The 21,933-nt window shown below is 57.2% G+C and overlaps 1 protein-coding gene across 1 annotated transcript in view; it reads right to left on the bottom strand.

Moving 5' to 3' along the window:
* Positions 1-414: 414 nt before the first annotated feature.
* ADGRD1 (adhesion G protein-coupled receptor D1) overlaps positions 415-21,933 on the bottom strand; it is a 112,973-nt gene continuing 91,454 nt past the window's right edge. The window contains exons 18-26 of the mRNA XM_062182194.1: positions 21,659-21,770; positions 21,107-21,260; positions 14,429-14,495; positions 12,281-12,347; positions 8,036-8,127; positions 4,389-4,515; positions 3,319-3,360; positions 2,916-3,008; positions 415-1,837 (exon numbers count right to left, since the gene is read on the bottom strand). Coding sequence (XP_062038178.1) covers positions 1,742-1,837; positions 2,916-3,008; positions 3,319-3,360; positions 4,389-4,515; positions 8,036-8,127; positions 12,281-12,347; positions 14,429-14,495; positions 21,107-21,260; positions 21,659-21,770 — 850 coding nt within the window. The 3' untranslated portion in view covers positions 415-1,741. The remainder of the gene's footprint in view (positions 1,838-2,915; positions 3,009-3,318; positions 3,361-4,388; positions 4,516-8,035; positions 8,128-12,280; positions 12,348-14,428; positions 14,496-21,106; positions 21,261-21,658; positions 21,771-21,933) is intronic.

A 21,933-nucleotide genomic window follows, 5' to 3' on the forward strand; every position in this document is an offset into this window, starting at 1 on the left:
TTGTTACTTCTTTTGATATATTAAAACTATATAGTGTCTATGCCAAGTTAGAATAATTCCACTCCAAACAAAAGACAGTTCCTTACTTGATATGCTTCCACAGAAACCACATAAGGAAAAAACAAAAATCCAAGAGTCAAGCTTAGGAAGACAGCATCCTCAGTGGCACAACGGGGATCTAACCCATGTGGCCAGTGGTCGCATTTCGGGAGTCACAGCGAGGCTGGAGTTGTGCCTCTGCAGGCTAATTCACTAACCACAGGGTGACTGTGGGCTCTGGGCCTGTCAGCCAGGTCTGCCCGCCAGCTGGCCATGGGGACACCAGGAAGGCAGATGACTTTGCCCAGATTTGGAAGAACAGAGGTTGCCTGCCCCACCCCCACCCCCACCCCCACCCCCGGACAGGCTGCTCCCCATGGCAGAGAAGCCTGTTAAGTGATGGATGCGGTCCAGTGGTGGGGGACAGGGAGGGGTCAATGCTCTCATGGTCACAGTGTTAAAGGAAGATTTTCCAGTATCAGAAACAGGCCTGTCTCGGCCACACACTCACTGAGCTTGTGCCCACTCTGCAGGAGATCTCAGCCTGGTGCCAAGTGTCTCACAGGTGTTGGGATTCACATGTGTGATCCCAGACTTGGGTCCCACAGATATCCCGCTGATGGAGTCGTCACAGTTACTATATTTCCTGCAGAGCTGAGCCCAAGTCCAGAAACTAATGTCCACATGGAAGGCCCAGCTACGGTCAGCTCTGTGCCAGGGCAGTCAGGTTTGGCTGGGGTCTGCCACGTGGAAAGCAGGCAGCCTGGGCTGTGGTGGGCTCTGCCTGTGCAGGAGTGTGGAACAGTGTGCTGTGCTCTGCTCAGTGGCAGGGAAGGGAGACCTAAGTGATGAGGAATCCTCTAGGGTGGGGTCAGGTCCAGAACGGAGAGATCCAGACCCAGGAGAATGCAGGAGGCAGGCAGCTCTGGAGGGTCCCGTGAGCAAAAAGTGGCTCTCGTGCAAGGGAAGGGGATGTTTTAAGGCTGGCCTTGGGTTCAGAAAGAACTCACAACAGTCTGAGAAGCTCCCCTGGGCAATGCACGGTCAGGTTGGGAGGCTGTGGCTCTGCCAGGCTCCTGACAAGGGCAGAGGCATCTACTCCATGGACAGAGCCAGAGTCAGGACAGACAGGACCTACAGCCCAAAGCCCTTCACATGGACAGAGGGACCAGGATCGACCACTCATAACACAAGCCTAGTCCACACTGGCATCACAGCCAGAGAGAAGCATGTGTCGGTCAGTGCTGGCTTCAGGGAGCTTGTGGGGTCAACTCAGCAGGTAAGACGTGCTCCCTTCTGACCCTCAGCTACCACACAGGACCCACCTCTCAGGTGCCGTGTCCCCGTCAAAGCAGAGGACACACTTTCCCTTGTGCTGCTGCAGCCTTCCTGGGCCCAGTGCTCTGCACTCGGAGTGGTGAGGGGAGGCTCATGTGCAGCAGAGGCCACTGCCTGTCCTGGGTGTCTGCAGAGGGCAGCTGGTACACAGACCAGGAGCCCCTGCCATCACCGAACACGCCCTCCTGGGCACCACGCCGCTGTGGTGTCCACAGGACTCAGTCACAGGTAGGGCTGTGACTCCCGTGTCCAGACAGCAGTGAGGAGAGGGACCCTCAGGTGAGGGCAGGGTGCTTGTTTTGTGATGCTTGGAGGGTGGCTCATGTTCCTGGTAGCAGACAGGCCTGCACAGCAGCTTCTCCCATCACACGGCAGACAGGTCCACGCGGGGAGCAGAATGGCTACTCTTGTCCCAAGGGCTGAGTTTGGTGGAGGCTGTGCCTGGCCGGGTCCCGTTCATCTGGAAAACGGGAGTGAGGCATGCACACTACTCCCTGGGGAACACCCAAACCCCAGGTATTGCTGAGAGGAAGTTGGCAGCCCAGAAGAGGGACGAGGGCCCTCCTGGTCACGGGGCAGTGAGGAGGCCCCTGCTCCCCTGGGAAGGGAGGGGCTGAATGCTCTCAGGGGCTGGCTGAGCGTTCTCCCCCGACCCTCTCCCCCACCACCCTTCCCCAGCTTTGGGTGCACATCCATCCATCCATCCGAACATCTGCTCACACTGGGCCTTTACTAAGCATAGGGTCTGGGGCTCTTGTAGAGTGTGGGGTTAGAGTGGTCACCAGCCAGTGGGGTCCTCGCTGCAGTGGGGGAGGCCGGCTGGGACCAGGCAGTGATGATTGGGGTGGGGGGCACTTTTGTTTATTACCATTCAGGAAGGTGACAGTGAGGGCTAAGTGACAGGAGGAGGAGCATAACGACTGTTCCACACTGGGAATTCGGAGCACAGGAAGTGGTCACTTCCTACAGGAGGTGGACCAGGTCTGTGCTAGACAAGGAGATGCATGTTGGGAGCACTGAGCACAAGACCTGGGGAGGACCCAAGGCAGGGAACAAGCTCCTGAGGCAGGGCTGTGCCTGGAGACTGTGCCTCCATCAGACATGGTCGGCCATGTCCAGTGTCTGCCCCTGGGTCAGCTCCTCTTTCCATTTCCCTAAGTCAGCACAGGAAGAATTAATGTTGGGAAATGGGGCAGGAGAAAGGGCTGTGGTGGACGCTGCAGGCCCCAGGATCTATGGGGGGAACGTGAGCCTAGAGCAGGTGCAGCCCACAGGCTTGTCAGATGGGGGAGGTAGGAACATCCAGACCTTGGGCACTGCTGAGGACGGAGCAGAGGCGCAGTGGGTGGGTGGCTGTGGACACAGAGATGGGGCCTGTAGCGCCATGTGGCTCAGTGAGCCCAGAGAGCAGCCTGTGCTGCCAGGCCACTGACAGACTGCCTGGGGTCCGTGCAGGCCAGGGGTGGGAGGCATCACACAGGGTCAGCCCAAACAGGGGTGCTGCAGATGAGTCTGTCCCCCCTCTGCCCCGCACTCACGATGTCAGAACTGAAGGTCTTGGCATTGCCGTTGCGGCCGGAGCTGCCTGTCAGGGACCAGACCTTGGTTTTATGCTTGAAGGCAGCTCTCACCTTCAAAAGCAGGAGGAAGGGTTCATTAGATGCCATTTCAGTTGGAGTAGCAACACTCAGAGGGCACTCTAAGCAGTCTCTAGGAATTTGTTCTGATGGGAGGCCATAGGACACCAAATACAACGTGGAGGGCATGGTCAGTAAATGTGAGATGGAAGTGGAGTTGGCCATGGAAGCTGGGCTTATCACCAGTCAGAGGGCCGACTCGGGATGCAACCCCAGACTGCAGTCTTGGAAGGTAGCGCCGTTCCTGCGCTCTGTGCCCTCAGAAGGAGAAGCCTCAGGGTGCTGGGAAGGAGAGGGGACATACCTCTGAGTTCAGGAGGCAGTGAAAGAGGAAGATGAAAAGTCCCTGGCAAGAAAGGAGGGAAATGCAGAATTAGAGTCACTGCGTTCTGTTGCAAACACTGCTGAGGTTCACACAGTCTCAGGATGGCGTTGGCACAGCACGCTGTCCAGGGGCTTACGGCCACTGGACCCCCTGAAGTCTGTGAGGAGGGAGGGGCAGCCCAGATTCACCCCTGTAATCTCCCCTTGATTCAGGTGGTTGTACTGCAGAAGTGCAGGCAGGAGGATGAGGGAGAGGCAGGTGCTGGGGGCATGGCCGTCGGCCTGACGCTGAGCCATGATGTGCGTGCTTGCAGGCCTGTAGTGTCCACGACAACCAACGCAGGAGCAGGGGTGTCACCAAGCATCTGGGGACTGCTGTGGTGGGTCAGGCACCAGGAAACACTTCACAAGAGTTAGCTCATCCCCTCCCCACCTCCCCGGAGTAGGGGACAGGAGAGGATGCACAGGGATCAGGTGGGCCTGGCCTGTGGACGGGCTATAGCCGGAACCACCTGTCCCCATTTCTATGTCTATGGCAGGAAAACCACACATGGAAGCTTATCCCAAAGCAGCAGCCAGCACCACAGCAAGATACGTTCTCTCAAACACGAGAAGTAGTGAGGATAGCCTGGTGAGGCCTGAGGTGTGTTGTGGGGGCAGTAGACACCTGCTCCCCTGCCTTTGGGGGCCGAGGGCTCAGAATCTGGTTCCCAGGCTGCCCCTTCCTACAGAGGAATAGAACCTAAGCTACCTCCTGTCCCCTCCACTCTATGCCTGGCTTCCTTCCAGGCACTGCTGCAGACTTTCAGGCCTGGATGTGCCTCGCAGATACTGGCCAAAGGCACAGGGTAGCCTGAGGGGTCTTGGTCCTGCAGGCCATGTCTGCCCAAGGCCCCTGGTGTGCTCCACTGCTGCCTCTGTCCTTGGGGACTTGGCACACCATGGACTCGTGTGGAGGGTGGAGGACGCAGCTTCCCTCCTGCCCTTTGTAGCAACTTTGTCCCCACACATCTGCTGGTAAAAGCCCAACACACTCTCAGCAGCTCTTACCTGCAAGGAATTGAGGATGGCAAACATGTACTGGAAGACCACGGCCCGGTCATTGACAGCAAGCACTCCGAAGACCCAGGAGGTTCCCAGGATGGGCATCAGCACAGCCACAGCTTTTGCTGTCAGCCTGCAAGAGAAGCAGTGGTGGGCAGTTGGCAGTGGGTAGGCAGGAGCAGGCTGTGAGAACCAGTATTGAGACGCAAGACACCCACCTCTGCTAGGAGCAAGCCCTCGTCCTCTCTCAGGTAACATCAGGTGAGGCACTTACCTGTTGTCCCTTGTTACTGTGTCAGGGCTGGGGAGCAGGTGGGAAGATATGCAGACCCACACAGCACTGAGCCCCTCCCAGAGTTGCCCAGACCAGTGAGGAGAGCTCTGGCCAGGCTCAGGGGGTTACATTTGAGCTGTTTGCAAAGACAGGAAGAGGAACCAGGCAGAAGGAGGTGATCCTGGGGGAGACCCAGTAGCAGAGAGCCTGTCTGTATTCACAGCCAGCACTTCCGGGAGCAGGGACGGGAGTACCAAGGGCCCAGGAATAAAGCTCTGGACCCAGACCGCGAAAGCTGATGTCCCAGGAGTCACAGCCAGTGGTACATTTGCACGCACCACCCCCAACAGCGAGCCCTGGGGGGCATGGCCGCGCACCTGGCGCTGACCGACCTTGCCCTGCCTGTGCTGCACCACACACCAGCCCGCTCAGCTGTTCCTTGGAGTGCCACAGGCCTTCCAGACACAGGTGAGATGACCCCGTTTTATGGATATGGAAACAAAGTCCCCAGCGGTGGCCAAGGTGACACAATTCCTCAGTGGCAGAACCTGAGGGTGCAGGTTTGCCCACGGAAGGCCCATGTTAGCGTCTGCTCTGCCCACCCATGACCCAGGACTGAGCCTCCCCAGCTGTGGCTCTGTGAATTCCGCCCTGTCTGGGGAGGTTAGGACGTGTGCACTTCCCCTGCCTGCCCTGACTCCTTCCTAGCTCAGCTGTGTCCTGGGATGCTCTGGGGCTACTCTCACTGGCTGCAGTCTCCCTGGGACAGCGGGTCAGGTTGCTTCCTGATCCCTGTGCCTGCAAAGTGACATGTGACTCAGGTTGGCCCATCAGAACCAGCCTCGGGGCTGTTTCCTCTTCCAGGGTCCCAGAACTGAAGATCACGATGGGGCGCTGGGCTGGTTGGTGTCCCACAAGGCTGCCGGCCATTTCCTCCCTCCAGGGCCTCCCCAGCTGCCCAGCTGTGACTTGGCTGGTGATTCTGTGAGTTCTTCTCTCCCTCCCAGGACAGGTTTTCTGCTACAGCCAGGGGATGTGAGAGCTGCATGGGGGCCAGAGAACAGCCCTGGAGGGAGGCCCTGAGGGGGAAGGGGCCGGGCGGCCCACCTGGGTCATAGGAGGCAGCCCTCCAGGCTGGCTGTGGCTGCCATACGGTGCTGTTTCTGGTGCCTGCCACTTTCTTTGGGTGCCAGGAGCCAGCACACGCAGGGCTCACTGGGCTGACCACCGAGTCCAATCCATGGTAATGCCGGGTGGAAGTGCCAGGCAGGTGCTACAGGGGACAGCAGAACCAGTGAGCCAGCCGCCTGGGGACAACTTGAATCAGAAGTTCAGGGAGCCAAGGGTCCACAGAGCCCTGGGCAGAGCTGGCCCAGCAGCGACTCTAGAACACTGGCTGCACAGATGAGGCATGCCCAGGCTGCTGGGTTCAAAGCCACTTACAACTCACTGTGTCTAGCTGACTTCTGACCATGGTGTGGCCTTCTGCACTGAGCTTCAGAGAAAGGTCTAGATACTAATGGGGGCCTTGGTGCCCAGCTCAGCAACTGCCTCATGGCTCAGTTTACCCCCTCGTGTGCAGTGGGGGCAGCACATTCTGTTAAGGACAGGGCTCAATCCCATCTCTGCATGCAGCGCCAGGACCTGCTCTCAGGAGGCATCACCGAAGGAATGGATGTGCACAGGAACAAAGGGATGAACATGGGAAATGCTCACAGGGCCCGGCCAGGAGGAGCCTCCCTGCCAGACACCCAGGACCAGGCGCTGGCAGCTCCTGGCAACGAATCCTGGTGAAAGCCAGGCCAGTTCCAGCACCTCAGCCCCCAGGAGGCCCCGGCCAGCACGCTCCGCAGTGTTCCTAAGTGAGGGTACACACCTGTCTCCCAGAAACGCAATCCTGTGTGTTAGTAACCACAGCCTTAGATCCTGGAGAAACAGGATGTGGAGGGAATGGTCCCTGAGCCACAGGTATCCCACATGCTGTAGCTCCCACTCTGCCGCCAGGCCTGGGCAGGTGTCACATGGCTGACCTGGGGGAAAGTGTCCACAGGATCGGAAGTGGCCACTGAGAGGAAGGTGAGGACCCGTGGCTTACACAGCAGAGAGCCTCCCCGGGGAGGGCGGTGGCGCCCAGCTGTCACCTGCAGACTCGGCCCCCAGCAGCTGCTGAGACGGTGCCATCGTCTTTCATCACTCAGTGCTGTGGGCTTTGGCGAGGGCAGCAGGCGGAGCAGTGGGTCGGCCTGTCGGTGGTAGGCCTGGGACTGCACAGCTGTGCCCAGGGGGCAGGGGCTCAGGAGGGAGAGCCTGCACTAGAGACCATGGCTGGCCTTGCGTGCCAGGGAGCCAAGGGCCGAGTGTGGAGGGGCAGGACCCCTGGTGGCCGGGCAGCCTCACAGGGTGGTGGCACTTCTCTACTGACCCCTGAAGCACATTCTCTGCCGTGGACGCAGTCCCTAAGGATTCCAGAGGCTGAGAACGCCCTGGAGGGCCAGAGGGCCTGTCAAGTTAATCTACGGTGTTTGGAAATCGTTGCAGGATAATTATCTCATCGATTTGCTGCTGGCATATTTACTGTTTTTGCTTTCAGATTAGGACAGATAGACTGTAGCTCAAGTAACTTAGAGACGGCAAGTGCTGTCGCTCTCCGAGCCCCTGCATTCCCTGAGCGGAGACCCCACCCCACCTTCGAGGATAGGGGGTGTGTACTGCACCCCAGAGCCAGATGGACTGTGAGACTCTGGTCCCGAGTCCTCACAGGCGAAGCCCTCTGCACCTTGACCGGTATGGGCAGGAAGCCCCCAAGGCAGCAGGTCCTAGGGTTGGGGATCCTCCCAGACACACAGCACTGAGTCGGGGTGGGGTCCTCCCAGAGCGCTATCCCCGACAGTGGACCAGCACCGAGCCCGTCGGGCAGCTCTGGAGAAGCCGCCTTCACATGGCAGCCCTGTGGGGTGGGTCCCTTGTTCGTGTGCGTTCTGCAGGGGAGGGAAGCGTGGCACTGAGACTTAAGTCACTGGTGAGGGCCCAGCGGCTGTTGGGACGGGGCAGGACTGGCCCAGGCTGTTGGGCTCGAGAATCTTCACCTCGGCCCCGCCCGCTGCCTCCTCCAGGGAAGCAGCAGCCCCAGAACATCTGGCAACCCTGGGTCCTTTGGGTGCGCAGCCCTGAGGCGAGGGGAGGCCTTGTCCTGGGACAGTGGGACTGAAATGGGGTTAAGTGGGGAGAAGCCAGGGCTGCCTACAGAGGTCGTGAGGACACTGAGCGAGTCAGGATTTTGGTGACGCCTTGGGAGGTGCGTTCCTCCCCCACCCCGACCTCCCCCCCTGCAGCCCTCTGGTGAGGGCCGCAGCACCACTGACAGCGGGTATCGGCTTACTTGAAGACACTGGGGTCTCCGTGTATCTTGTAGTTGTCGGCGCTGATCTGCGAGATGACCCTGGTCACCGCGATGAGGATGCCAATGTTGACCTGCACATGGGGAACAGCAGCAGAGGAGTGAGGGGGCGGGGCTGCCCTGCCCAACATTGCAGGTCACCCAGCTGCTGCCCAAGCCCACCTCTGGCCAGGACTCCTAGGCAAGCAGGTGACGCCACTGGGACAAGTCTGACCCAAGTCCACAAACCACGTGCCAGGCTTGCCCTGAGAGTAGAAGACAACAGGGAGCACCTGGTCCTCGTGAGCACGCCAAGGCAAGAGGGAGGCAGACCTCTCAGCATTGCCCACTGTGCACGGCCCTGGGCCCAGGCCCTCAGACCTCAGCCCCCTGTGTGAGGATCAGAGAAGCCTGATAGTTGGTGGAGGTGGAGTCGTGCTCGTGTGTCCCAGCACATTGTTGGCTCTCAGTTCCTACCCTCGCCCCTGGCCTGTGATCCACAGAAACCATAGCAGTAGGGACTCAGACCCTGCTGGAAGGCTCCCCTTGGAACCCGTGGAGCTGAGCAGGGCCTGGTGGGGCTCCTGGCCAACACTGCAGTAGCACCTGTCCCGTCTCTAGCATCCCGAATAGGAGCGGGTCAGGCAGGCACAGCGAGGTTAACAGCCCTCCCGCCCCCATTTCCTTCTGTTGTGGAGTCCACTGCTGGTCACGTCTGCCTGGAGGTGCCCCGCCCAGTCACATGCAGCCAGTAAGGAGTCGGGCAGCAGCACACGCTCTCCCTCCGGGCCTGCTGGCGAGGCTGCCGTCCCCACATCAGCCTTGGTGCCCAGCCAGCCTGGCTGCAGTGAAGGCCCTGCCCCTGCCAGCCAGAGATCTGTATTCAAGAGCTTTCCAAAGAACCTCCGTGGAAACTGTCAGCTGGGCTCCTTGAGGCCCCCTCTGCACCCGTACCTGGCCAGCACTTCCTCTCCTCCCCAGCTCCTGCTGTCAGTAGAGGCAACTGTTCCCAGACCTCTCGTGGGGACAGGTCCAGCTTTGCTAATCCATCAGACACAAACAGGATAATGGATGCTTCAGGCACTGCTCCTTGTCTCGAGTGGCCTTTTACCACTGCGGGTAGTGAAGGCTTGGCTGGGGTTTTCCTTTCTGTGCCTCGCTTTGCCTGCCTTAAGCAGCCCAGCACCTGCCGGCTCAGATGCCCGCACCTGCACCCACCTTGTTACCCTCAGTTCCTCACCTGTCAGACAAGGTCAAGGAAGAGGAAAGCTGCTAACACGGGGAGAGAGACCAGACACTGCCTCTACCTTCTCCTGCCACCACTGGCGCATGGCTACAGTGACAGGAATGCCTCCATCAGCCATGGCAGGGGTCAGCCCAGGGGACGGGCCTGGCCCTCCCATGAGGGTCCAAGCCCTCCAACCTGGGCAGTGGTGACAGCGGGGTCACTAACTCAGCTGTGGCTTCCAGGAGTGCAGATTCTGGTTCCAGCTGATTATAGGCGTCCACCTGCAGGGGGCGCTTCCCCCGTGGCAGCTGCTGTGTCAGTGGAGGGGAGGGGCGAGTCAGAGTGCTATGGCCCTTGCAGGTCTGAAGTTCAGGAGTGTCGAGGGAGCATGGAACACCGTTCAGGTTGTGTGCCTTTGCTTTCCTTCTAGTTCCTGAACTGTTTCTTGGAATAATTCCTCCGCGGCTCCCTCGCTGAGGGGGCTTCCCAGGCCCCTGCTGCATCACGCTTCAGTGCCTGCGTCACAGCAGGAGCTCATAGCCTCTGTTCCTCCCTGGCAGAAGCTGGAGCCTCGTTTGCAAGGACAGACCGAAGATGCAGCAGGCTGGAGAGCCAGCAGCAGACGGCAGGTGTGGGGCTACCACCCTGTCCATTCTGCAGACCGCTTTGTGAGTGAAGCATAGACAGGAACTGCTCCTGTGCCAAGACTAGCAAAGGCAGCCTACGCGTGGGCTCACACGTGGCCTCCATCTGCATGAAAGCCTGGGCCCGCAAGAAACTGCTGCAGGCGATGCCATTTGGGGGGAGATAGACCAGGAAGTTGAGAAATAGATGAGGGCAATCACATTTCACATACGCGCACACATGCACACACATACAGGTGTACACACATGCATGTTTATATAGAGAAATACATATGGATATATACTAATATATATCCTTAAGTTTTTGAACCATGAGCATTAGTGATTCAAAAACGAAATTTTAAATTAAAGAGAAAATAGCAAGCTGACTTCCTAGAACATCTCAGTAGGGTCTTGGGATCAGGAGGAAGGGAAATGTCACTCTAGGGTTCCAGTGGTCAGGGAGGGGCCTGGGCTAGGAGGCAGCCCTGGTCCCCCAGGAGCGGGCAGGCAGCCCGGGGAGCTCACGTCCCTCCCACGCAGTAGTCCAGATGAGCCCAGGGGCGCTGGCACTCAGCAGCTCAGGTGTGCTCAGCTTCTCATGGCTGTTAACAGTCCTTTCCTGACCTCTCAGCCGCCAAGCCCCACAAGCTGCCTTCCCAGACTTCTCCAGTGGAGCCACGTGCAAAGCCTTTGGGGTCCTTTGTTCTTTCTTGGCCGCCGGATCAAAGAGCCTTGTGAAGTGTTTCCATAGCAGTCAAGCTGGTCACGTTGTTAGCGTTAGGATTCATCCCCACTCCTGTCTCTGCACAGGTTTTCCTGGGTCTTGGGTCTTCCCGTCCCTCCTCCAGCCAGGGTCTGTGTGCTGTCATCAGCGCCTTCCGCTCCCCTCCTGGTCAGGATGATCACATCTGCTGTGTCCTCCAGAGAGGAATTGCAGCTCACCATGACCTTGATCCCGCACCAGTGCAGGGACAGAGCAGCAGCTGCCAGTGGAGAAGTAAAACAAGCAGGCCTGGCCCCTCGTGCCACTCCATGCACCCCCATTCCTGGCTGGCCATGGGGCACAATGTCTTCCTACAGAGCATTGTGGTCCTGGGGGATGAGGCATGTCTCGTGAGTATCATGGGGATTTCATCAACAGAGCACCTCCTTGTTAGACATGAACAAGCCACTGGTGGCAGATGGCAGACAACGCACAGGCTGCACTTTAGAAGGGAAATAATTGCAGTGCACAGGATAGGCAGTGAAACGGCAAAGAAAGTCAAAGTGATGACCCTGGGGGCAAGATCACGGTACCCTGTGCGGGGACAGGAGGGAGGGACGCTGACTGTGGGGCTCTAGTGTTCCAGCTGCACTCCGCTCCTCGACACATAGGGTCACCTGGGCATTTAGCAGAAATTACTGGGGGTGGGGGTGGCACTGGCGCTGTGGTGTAGTGGGCACAGCCGCTGCAGCACTACTTTCATGGGGTGTGAGATGTCCCCCCCACAACGGCCCAGGACAGTCTCGGCTGCAAGGCCCTCCTAGTACTAGGGAGAAACATCACCAACTATGCTCACGACAGGGATGCCAAAGACGGGAGCCCCTCTGCCCCTTGGCCACTCTGCCCTGGGTGAATTCCTCAGTGGTGCTGACACGAGCAGAGATGGTCATACAGACAATAGAAGCACTGCTGGCCCAGGCTCACTATCCTCCACTTCCTGCCAAGCACATAACCCCTCACTTGCTGCCAACTTCTAGTGAGCCCCCTCCTCCCCGCTCCCAGTCCACGTGGTTTGGGGAAGAGAGTAGATCTTTAACTCTGGACCCAGGGTAAAAGTCACCCAAGCTGGCCAATCAGAGCATTCTTCCTCTCTGGCCATGCGAGGACTAGCCAATCAGAATTTTTCTCCTCTGGCCACCTGGAGGGCTGGCCAATAAGAGCACTCCTCCCTGATAAGTGTCCATGGTGGGGAGTAATCTAGGTCTGCTCTGCCCATCAAATGAGACTCGATTCCGAGGCTCATGGGAAATGTTAGACCCCAACAAGAGCAAAGGCACATTCCTGACCCAGGAGCCTGGGGACCACCTTCACGGGGTCATCTGTCACCACAGGAGGTCTGGCCATTGCGTGTAGCTCCCGGGAGGCTCTTGCTAATATTTCCCTCTGTGGGCTGGAGTGTAGGGAGGGCTTGTGGGAAACCCATGGAGCCACTGCCTGCCCAGCTCCCACGCCCCTTCTGCACCAAGGAAACCCAGGACCCTCCTGGGCATTATTAAGAAAGTGAGACTGGGAGTCCCCTGCAGTACGGGACAGGAGACCCCGGTTCATGGGGAGCCCTGTGTCATCACACAGCCCCTCTGCCCTCTCCCCACCCTGCCGCCCAGCTTGGTGCCCGTGGGCAGGGAACATACCACAATGACCAGCAGGGCAGGAGCCACGAAGGCCCAGATGGCACCGCTCCCCAGCGACAGCCAGCAGCTGTGGATAGAGGCAGAGCCATTACTGCATAGCCGGTCCTCCTGCCCCGGCTGCTGGCCCCATGCCAGCCACGGTGTCACCAGGGGAGCACGCCTGATCACATCCTCCAGCTCGGCACAAATCCATCACCCATGATCATCTCCATCTCCCTGTCGGCAAGGATTCTCCAGGACTGTCCACGGTCCGCCACCTGTGGATTCTGGCCCAAACCTCAGGCTGGTTCCATTTCATTATGGAAAACAACTTTGCATGACCGGCCCTTTCAGAACATCTCAAAACACTGGCCTGACAGGCGGTTCTCTGAGGGATCTGAGTCCCGAGCTCCCCGCCTCACCACAAGGTAGCTGACCACACCGTGCCACAGCCAGCACTCACCACTCCCACCCTGCCATGCCCAAACCTGGAGACGGGGCCCCAGCAGATCCCGGTGACAGCTCTGACGCCCGGCAAGCAGGGTGCAGCCTGAAGATGTGAAATGCCCTTGGCCTCTGACTGTGACCCCCGCATCTCAGGAGAGCCAGCACCCTCGTCAACTGTGCTTCCTGGAGCAGGTGGCGCTGGCAAGAGCCCAGAGTGCCCCAGGATGTGCTGCTGCCATGTCATTTGCCTGGGCACCGGGCAAGTAGAATCTGGTGTGGCCAGGCACATGGCACAGTCCTCACTGCCATGGGACACAGATGCTTTTATGGGGCTCCCTTGGAGCATGTCTGTCCCAGGCCACGTCAGCCCCCACAGCAGGTGCATCGTCTCTTCATCCCATGCTGCCCCCTGAACGAGGTGCAGTGTGCCTGCCTCTTGTCCCACGGATGAGGAATTGAAACACGGCAAGGTCAGGAAACCTGCATGACACGCACAGGTGCCTTGCCTCTTGCCTCCAGTCCTACCCTGAAACCTCTTGGGCCTGGAGACACACGACGTCCCAGACAGGTGCCAACGCCTCAGGAGTCTTCTGCACCTGTGGTGCCCAGGGCAGGCCGAGGAGCGGCCTCCCGAGTGTGGAGGCCCCAAGGGAGAGGCAAGTGCCCCAGAAGTCTGAATGGCCTCTGCAAAGCTGCCAGCAGCCCCCTCGGGAGGGCACGGCTGTGTGGAGGAGCGAGTGAGGGCCTCCCCTGCCCCCGTCCTGCCCAGAAACCCGGGGCGCTTCCCGCCCTCGGCTGGGCGGCCTGGAGCTCGGCAGAGAGGCTTCCTGAGGCGGAGACGCGGCCCACAGGCGGCCCGGCACACAGGCTCCAGCTGGCTCAGACACGATGCACAGCCCTGAGACGCTCTGGGAAGAGCACTCTGCCTTCATTAAGCCCGACTTCCAGAAGCGCGGGCGCTGCGAGCGGCGGGCAGACAATGGCTGCGCAGTCATCCTGGGCAGCACAGGCAGTGGCTGCGCACACAGCACGGGCTCAGCGGTCAGCGGGGAAGCGCCTGCCCTCTGCTCAGGCCCCCTCAGTGAGGGCTCCTCTGCTCTCCCCGCTCCCGGGTGCCCCAGCTTGGCTGATGACGGTCCCAGCTTCCCCAGGACATCGGAGCAAAAGCCCCGGTCCTTGAGAGGGAGGGCAAGCCTGTTCCCGAACCACAGCGCCGGCCCAGCCGCGGGTTCAGTGTGGTGGCTCAGGCCTCGGGGCACTACGAGTTCCAGTCTTCTGATGCTCAAGCAGCGGAGGCTTCGGCCCGCCTTCCTGGGATACGTCTGACCATGCTTCCTCCAATATTCCTACACTCACTTGCCTGCTGGGTGCTGCCTGCCCCCAAGGAAAGGCTAGGATCACAAATTGGGGCTCCATGGGTGACAAGGACTCTGTGTCTGGGAAGATCACGTGGGTGAAGACTTCTAACAAGAAACATGTGCTGGCTGCTGCACCCTTCCTTGGGGTTCCTGGCTTCAAGGGTGGAAGACGCCCAGAGCAAGGCTGGCGTTGGCTCTCGCTCCCCCTACCCCAGGCTTTTCCTTCTGCCAGCACCTAGGGAAGCTGGCCCTGCGTGGCACCCTCACCCCAGGCAATGAGAACAAAAGAGCCAAGGCCATGTGACCGTTCCCCACGGGAGGCCCGCCAATCACCAGGGATGCCCAGAGCGCACTCGTCACTCACTTGTTACTCGTCCCATAACCGTCCATGGCAGATGACACGGAGATGACACAGATCAGAAGAGGAGACCCTGTGGAAGGCCAGAGAGCACTGGATTACTTCCTTTCAAATGTAAATTCATTTCATACTGGTGGATGGACAGATGAACAGTCGGGCGGAGAGCTGTGTGTGAGGTGCTGGTGGCAGGGGACAGCCACTGTCCCCGAGGAACTGAGGGAGCAGATATGCCTGTGTGCACTCACATGCACACACATTCTAGACCCAGAGGTACGGAGTCCTTGTTGGAAAGGAAGACTGGCAGGGCACGCGGGCCTGCAGGGACGGAGTCAAGCTGAGCTCCGTCTGTCTAGACCAGCAGTTCCCAGCCAGGGCTCAGCTGGCCCCACAGAAGGCATGGCAATGGCTGAAGATGGTTTTGCTGTCGTAACAATGGTATATGCCATTGGCAGGAGTAGTAGAGGCCAGGGATCTGTGCCCAGCCCGAGAGTCGGCTGTGTTGGTTGAGAAACCCCACCTGAGCGCTGTAGGGGAAGGCAGGAGGGAGCTGGAATGGGAGGAGGGGAAGGGGTACCAGGCAGGCCTGGGTGACTGTCCTGTGCCGGGTCCACAGGACCTGGCGTGTGAGCCCTTGATTCCTTGGGGGAGTCGAGATGCCCTCACAGCCGCAAGGGGCACCAGAGTTCATGGGCCTGTCCTGTGCGTCTGGGTGGCCTGGCAGGAACTGGAGGTGCCCTGAGGGGTGGATTTTCCCCTGTGGCCATGGAGGCAGCAGCTCTGAGCCTGGGGCTGTATCCTGCTTCCCCCATCCTGGCCAAGGCAGAGGTTGATGTGATTATTGCCCAAGGGCCAAAGGGAGCTGGGGGTTCTCCGTCTGCTTTCAAACCCACAGTTTCTCACAGGACTCCGTACGGAAGGCTGGAGCCCTCTGCATCGCCCCGTGTCCAGCAAAGGCTGAGCCAGGGCAGTGCACTGCCTTCTTGGAGATGAGCACAGGCGTCATGGAGACTGGTGAGCAGGTGGCAGAGCGGGGGTGTGGGCAGCACTACCTGGCCTGCCCGAATGCCTCCCTGCAGCAAACGTGCAGCCCAGACAAAGGGGGCCCTGCACGGCACTGCATTCCGACCCCCGGAGAGTGGGAGCTCACAGCCGAAACGCAGCTGCAATGGAGAAAGATGGTGTGCTTTGACTGCTGCACCTTCCGAGTCTGCGCTGGGGGACGCCTGTCTGCAGGGGGGACGCCTGTCTGCAGGTCTGACGATAAACTGAAGCGCTCATGGAGGAGCCCTTGTGAGGACTCCATGGGCGCGAGGCGACGGCGCTCCGCCCTTCCTCCACACCTGATCCCCGGTGTGGGTGCGGCAGCCAATGCACCTCAAGGAGAGCTGCTGAGTTCCCCCCACGGCGTGTCTCTGGAACACAAGTGCTGGGGCTGGAGCCGGGCCAGGGTGCAGCCCGCAGGGACTCTGCCTGCAGTGTGGCCTCGCCTCCAGCAACGCTAATTAACAGCTGGGGCAGAGCGTGCCCGCTGCCTGCATGCTGTCTCTACTTAGGCTCATGGCCAACTCCAGCACCGTCAGAACGAAGAACACAGCCCACGGGCGGCCGGTGAAACTAATTAGGAAGAGCTGACAGGAAGACGGATGGAGGCTGCCCAGCACTCTGGGGCAGTGAGCTTCTAGAAGGCGCTGTGTTGGCGCCAGACACCATGCAGTTTCAGACGACCTTGTCCATCAGGAAGACGGACTCAGGGTGCCCAAGCCACCGCAGTTTTCAAAGGAGCTTAGCAAGTTCATGTAAGAAACCTGATTTAAAAATACTGGCAAATTCATTTTCTCCTGCCACATTGTGCAGATCAAGTAAGACGTCCTCTGGGCTAGACGAATGGATTGTGACATGGACACATGCATATAAGCTCACATACACGCATGCCTTCCTATACACATGACCACACAGTGCCTTCATATACACATGCTCATGCTGACACACATGCATTTGCATATTCACACACCTTCATACACTTACACATGTGTACTCACATGCTCGCACACCCTCATAGTCATATACATGCGCTCACACACATGCCTTCATACACACATGCTTACATACATGCCTTCTTATGCACACGTGTTCACGCTGACCTGCACTTGCCTGTTTATACCCATGCCTTCATATACAAACATGTGGACAGACACGTGGACACACACGTATACACACACGCTGACATGTGCACTCACATGCTCATACACACAAGCCCTCATACACACACATGCTCTCAGTCACATGCACACACATGCATGCCTTCCCATACATGCTCGCACACGTGCAGTCATACACCATCCCCTGCCACGGGCAGCCCCACTGGCCAGGCTCCCCTCACTCTGGGGATGGCCTCCACACTTCTCACCCATTCCCACCCTCGTGATGCGTGTGTGCTGTAAACTGCATGGCCCTGTCCAGAGGAAACTGGATCTTGTGTCATCCTCCGAGTCCCTTAAGTGATGCTGGAAATCACAGGGAGGAGACGCCGTCTTCTCCAGGGGGCAGGCAGGAAGGAAGGACCCTGCACTGGAGTCAGGTGCACTGTGGGGTGGGTGGCAGGGATCCCAGCCCAGGGCCGCAAGGGCAGGAGGTGGAGGCCCTCGTGAAGAACCGGCGTGCCAGGGACACAGGGCATCTGTGGCAAGCACAGGGGTTCCCCGCACAGCCGGCAGCCATGCGGTGGGGGCTGCCCACATACCCTCCATTCCCCCTGTGGGGTCGTGAGGGCACCTGATTTACTTCCACTTCATCCTCCAATAAGTTGTATTTGCAGAGATAAACATGCTTATCGCTCCATGCATCATGAAGGCTGCAGAAACCAAACCCTAATGCCTGCTAGTGTGTTACACAATTGTGAACTTGGCCCAGCACTCTGGCAGGACGCAGGGTCACCTGCTCACCAGAATGAGCCTCACAGCACGGCACATCAGTGGGAGGGGGCTGGGAGAGTAGTGGCATGAGCTGCTCCAGACTCACACCCTAGTGAGACAACAAGTGATAAAAATTAATTTGGGAAACATTTTTGAATCTGCCAATGTTTTTGAGGGCATACAGAAAATTCAGTAAAACTCAAGAAGACCTACTAAGTCTCGGTCAGATCTGTGTCACCTGAGCCAAGCCTACTTCCCTGCACTGCTGCAAGCCAGCGTGGAGGACACAGGGCTCCTGTGCCCCAGCTCCTGGTCCAGGGCACCGTGTCTCCCCGCATCTCTCAGCCCCTTTACTCTACTTGATGGAGATTCCATTCCAGGGAAAAGCAGCTGAAATTGCCCTTTCTCCACCCAGCTGTGACTCCCAGGTGTGCAGGGTCCACCCAGGTGTGGCAGGCCTTGCTGCCAGGCCTCGATGCCCTCCCCGCGGGTGACTCAAGGGGCAGAATCCACCAGGTGAGACGAGCTCTGGAGACGCAGTGCCTGCTCCTGGGCATGGTGCCTGGTGGGGGAGGTGGCTTGTCCTTCCACAAGAGTGCCCTGTGCCCGGCTCTGCAGCCATGTCTCTGGGACTTCCCAGGGGAAATGTTACAGAATATAAAATGGTGAGCCTTCAGCAATATGAGAAACACAAAGAAACCAGAAAGCGTAACCTACACACGGATGAGAAGGCAGACAACAGAAACTGCCTATGACAAGGCCCAGATGTTGGGTTAAACTGGAGGAGACTTCAAAGCAGCCGTTCTACATATCTTCAAAAAACAATGCAGCTGTCCTTCAGGAAGCACAGGAACACAGAGACAGTGTCTCGTCAAATAGAGAACGGCAACAAGGAGATAGAAATTTCAAAAAGAAAAAACAAGAACCAAATAGAAATTCTAGAGTTTAAAAGCACAATAACTGGCATGAAAAATTCACTAGAAGGATTCAACAACACAGCCAAGCTGGTGGAGTGTAGATCACTGAACTTGAAGGCAAATGAATAGAGATTATGAGATTTGGAGAGTAGAAAAAGGAGTATGGAAAAATCATTAGAGCCTCAGAAAAATACGGAGCACTGTTTAACCCACCAGTGTATGTGTGAGAGTATCAGAATGAGAGGAGAGAAAGGAAAGAGATTAAAAATATTTGAGGGGCCAGCGCTGTGGTACAGTGGGTTAAAGCCCTGGCATCCCATATGGGCTCTGGTTCTAGTCCTGGCTGTTCCTCTTCTGATCCAGTTCTCTGGTATGGCCTGGGAAAGCAGTGGAAGATGGCCCAAGTCCTTGGGCCCCTGCACCCACATGGGAGACCTGGAAGAAGCTCCTGGCTCCTGGCTTCAGATTGGCACAGCTCCAGGTGTTGCAGCCAATTGAGGGGTGAACCACTGGATGGAAGACCTCTCTCTGCCTCTACCTCTCTCTGTAACTCTGTCTTTCAAATAAATAAAATAAATCTTTGAAAATTTTTTGAAGAAATAATGGCTGAAAATTCCCGACATGTGGTGAAAAGTCCCATGAGTCCCACATAGGATGAATGTGAAGAGACACCACCCAGTCACATCAGAGTAAAAATACAGAAAGAGACAAGGAAAATCTTGAAGAATCAAGAGGAAAACTCTTCAAGCACAAGGGACGGGGTCGGAGCCGATTCACTTGCAATACCAGATGAAACAAGGCTGAAGAGAAAGCACAATCAAAACAGTGGCTACCAAGGGGGAGAAGTGGTCCAGTCAAAGCAAAAGCAGACATGTCAAGAGCAAAGGTCATGGCAACAGTGTATTGAGATGCTTAAAGGATTTTTTGCTTGTTGAGTTTCTGGAGGTCCAAAGAATGATTACATCTGCTTATCATGAGGGTGTTTTGAGAAAGTCAAAATTGTGGCAGAAAAACTCCCAGAAAAGCTTTACCAGAGAGTTTGCCTCTACCACAGCATTCCTGCATTCCTGCTCATTTCTCTCATCAAACAAGGACTGTCCTGCAAGTTTTAATGGGGAAAGCATTACACATCCACCTTACAACAGTCCTGATTTGGCTCCTTCTGACTTCTTTTTGTTGCATAATCATATATATATATGATTATATATGTGTGTGTGTGTGTATGTATGTGTGTGAATGTACACACACTCATACACATATGTTTTTCTTCAGTTAACAGTGTAACATATTGGGTTGGCATGGTTAAATTCCCAGCACCCTCAGTTCCTCAGGGATGGACTAAATGGTTATCATTGCTTACAAAAGTATCTTGAATTTGATAGAAGTTATGTTGAAAAATAAAGTTTATATTTTTATTTAAAAAAAAAAGAGCCAATTCACCACTAGAAGCAATGGCACCACAAGTCTGTGAGCTGACGGAGGCAGCGCAGCAAGAGAGGAACTCTCAGGGACAGAAAACAGTTCACCAGGAAGCCCCGAGGGAACACCTGTGCAGCAGGGTCCCAACGGCGTGACAGGAAACTCAAAGTCAGCCCAACTGAGGGAAACACTTCCACTGGTGCTGGCTTTAATACCTCGCTTCCCATAACAGAAGAGCTAGGCAAAGTCAACACGGACACAGAAGACTTGAAAACTGTGGGCCACCATAGGCCACCGTGGCTTAAAAGGTACCTGAGGAACACAGCACCATAAAACACCACCAATATATTTAAAATGGACAGAAATTACACAAAATATGTTATCTTCACACAATGGAATGAAATCAGAACTCAGTAATGAGGGGCCGGCGCTGAGGCGTAGCAGATGACCCTCTGCCCGCAGCACTGCTGTCCCATATGGGTGCCGGCTGGAGTCCCAGCTGCTCCAGTGCCCATCCAGCTCCCTACTAATGCACTGGGGAAAGCAGTGGAAGATGGCCCCTGCACCTCATGGGAGACCTGGAAAAAGTTCCTGGCTGCTGGCCCAGCCCCAGGCATGTAGCCACTTGGGGAGTGAACCAGTGGATGGAAGATGTTCTCTCTCCCCGCCCCCTTCCTTCTCTCTGTTTCTCTGACTTTCAAATAAATATGTAAATCTTTAAAAGAAGAAATCAGTAATGAAAACAATGAGAAATTCACAAATATGTAAAATCAGAACATAATGGGTCAAAAAAGTTATACTTTGAGATGAATGAAAATGAAAGTACAAAAAAGGAAACATGGCTAAAACAGTATGTAGAAGAAACAGATGTCTGTACATGCCTCTATTTAAAAAGAGGAAAGATCTGGACTCGGGAATGAATACTCTCACCATAAGATCCTGGAGCAAGAAGGCAAACCAGAGCGAAAGCAAGCACGGGGGAAATACAACAGCTAACGCAGAAACCAGTGAGATGGGTTTATCAAAACTAAGAGAAAATCGATTAAATTGGCTCTTTAAAAAATCAGCAAATTGACGAATCAGGCCTGGAGTGTTGGAATTGTTCCCAGATGATGTGAAACTGTGGCCAATGGGGGGTTGCTCCCTGTCTTGGCCTCTAGGAGACACCAGGACAATATGAAGATGGAAACAGCCCTGGCCGCCTTCCCCACCCCAGCCCCACCCAGCATCATCCACCCCCCATCACATTCCCATCTGCCCTACCCTGTCCTGCCCCCACCCCACATCACCCATCACAGCCCCATCAGGTTCCCACCTGTCCCCACCCCATATCACCCACCCCACCCCAGCCCCGTCACGTTCCCACCTGCCCCACCATGTCCTGTCCCCACCCCACATCACCCACCCCACCCCAGCCCCATTGCGTCCGCACCTACCCCACCCTATCCCGTAGTAGTAGAGGTGCTTGCTGTCCTCTGACCCGAAGACGGTGATCACCATGCTGTAGAGATGCAGCCCCTCCACCAGCATCCACGCGAAGACGCTCAGGAAGAAGTAGTGCAGGAGCACGGCCAGCACCTGGCAGGGGACCTGCGTCCACACCGACACGGGGTTGAGACTCTCAGCTGCCAGCTGGTTCACCAGCCATGGCACCCAAGCAGAGCTGCAAAGTCTCACCCTTGCCTGCTGCAAGGTCTAAGACTTCTTAGGTCCCCAGAGATACCTCCCTTCCTCCCCCCGGAGCAAAGGACAGGAGAACACCAGGAGGTGGCGGAGGCGCAGGTGACATCAGAGGAGATGGGGGAGAGGTAGGGTGACATCAGAGGAGGTGGGGAGGGGCAGGATAGCATCAGAGGAGATAGGGAGGGAAGGTGACATCAGAGGAGGTGGAGGAGGGGCAGGTGACATCAGAGGAGGTAGGGGAGGGGCAGGGTGGTGTCAGAGATGGGGGAGGGAGCCAGAGATGGCGGGTGCCAGTGCCTACTCACAGTGCCCGGCTCGAGGCGGAAGCTGATGAGCAGCAGGACCTGGGCCACCAGGACAGCGAAGGACAGGTTGGCATGGATGTGGTAGCGCTGGTTCCAGATGGTGCTGACAGAGCTGAGCAGGGAGGCGGTGTGAGGCCTGGTGCGGCTCAGCCTCCGCTGGCTGGCCCCCAGGCGGAGCTGCCCGTCCCCACTGGAGCCCATATTCCTCCCTCCATGAACGGCCAGGGGGATCTTGAGAAAGCAAAGCAGCTGTGGAATTCCCCGCTACTTCCGGA

This window comes from Lepus europaeus, chromosome 23 (assembly GCF_033115175.1).
Source record: "Lepus europaeus isolate LE1 chromosome 23, mLepTim1.pri, whole genome shotgun sequence".
NCBI lineage: Eukaryota > Metazoa > Chordata > Mammalia > Lagomorpha > Leporidae > Lepus > Lepus europaeus.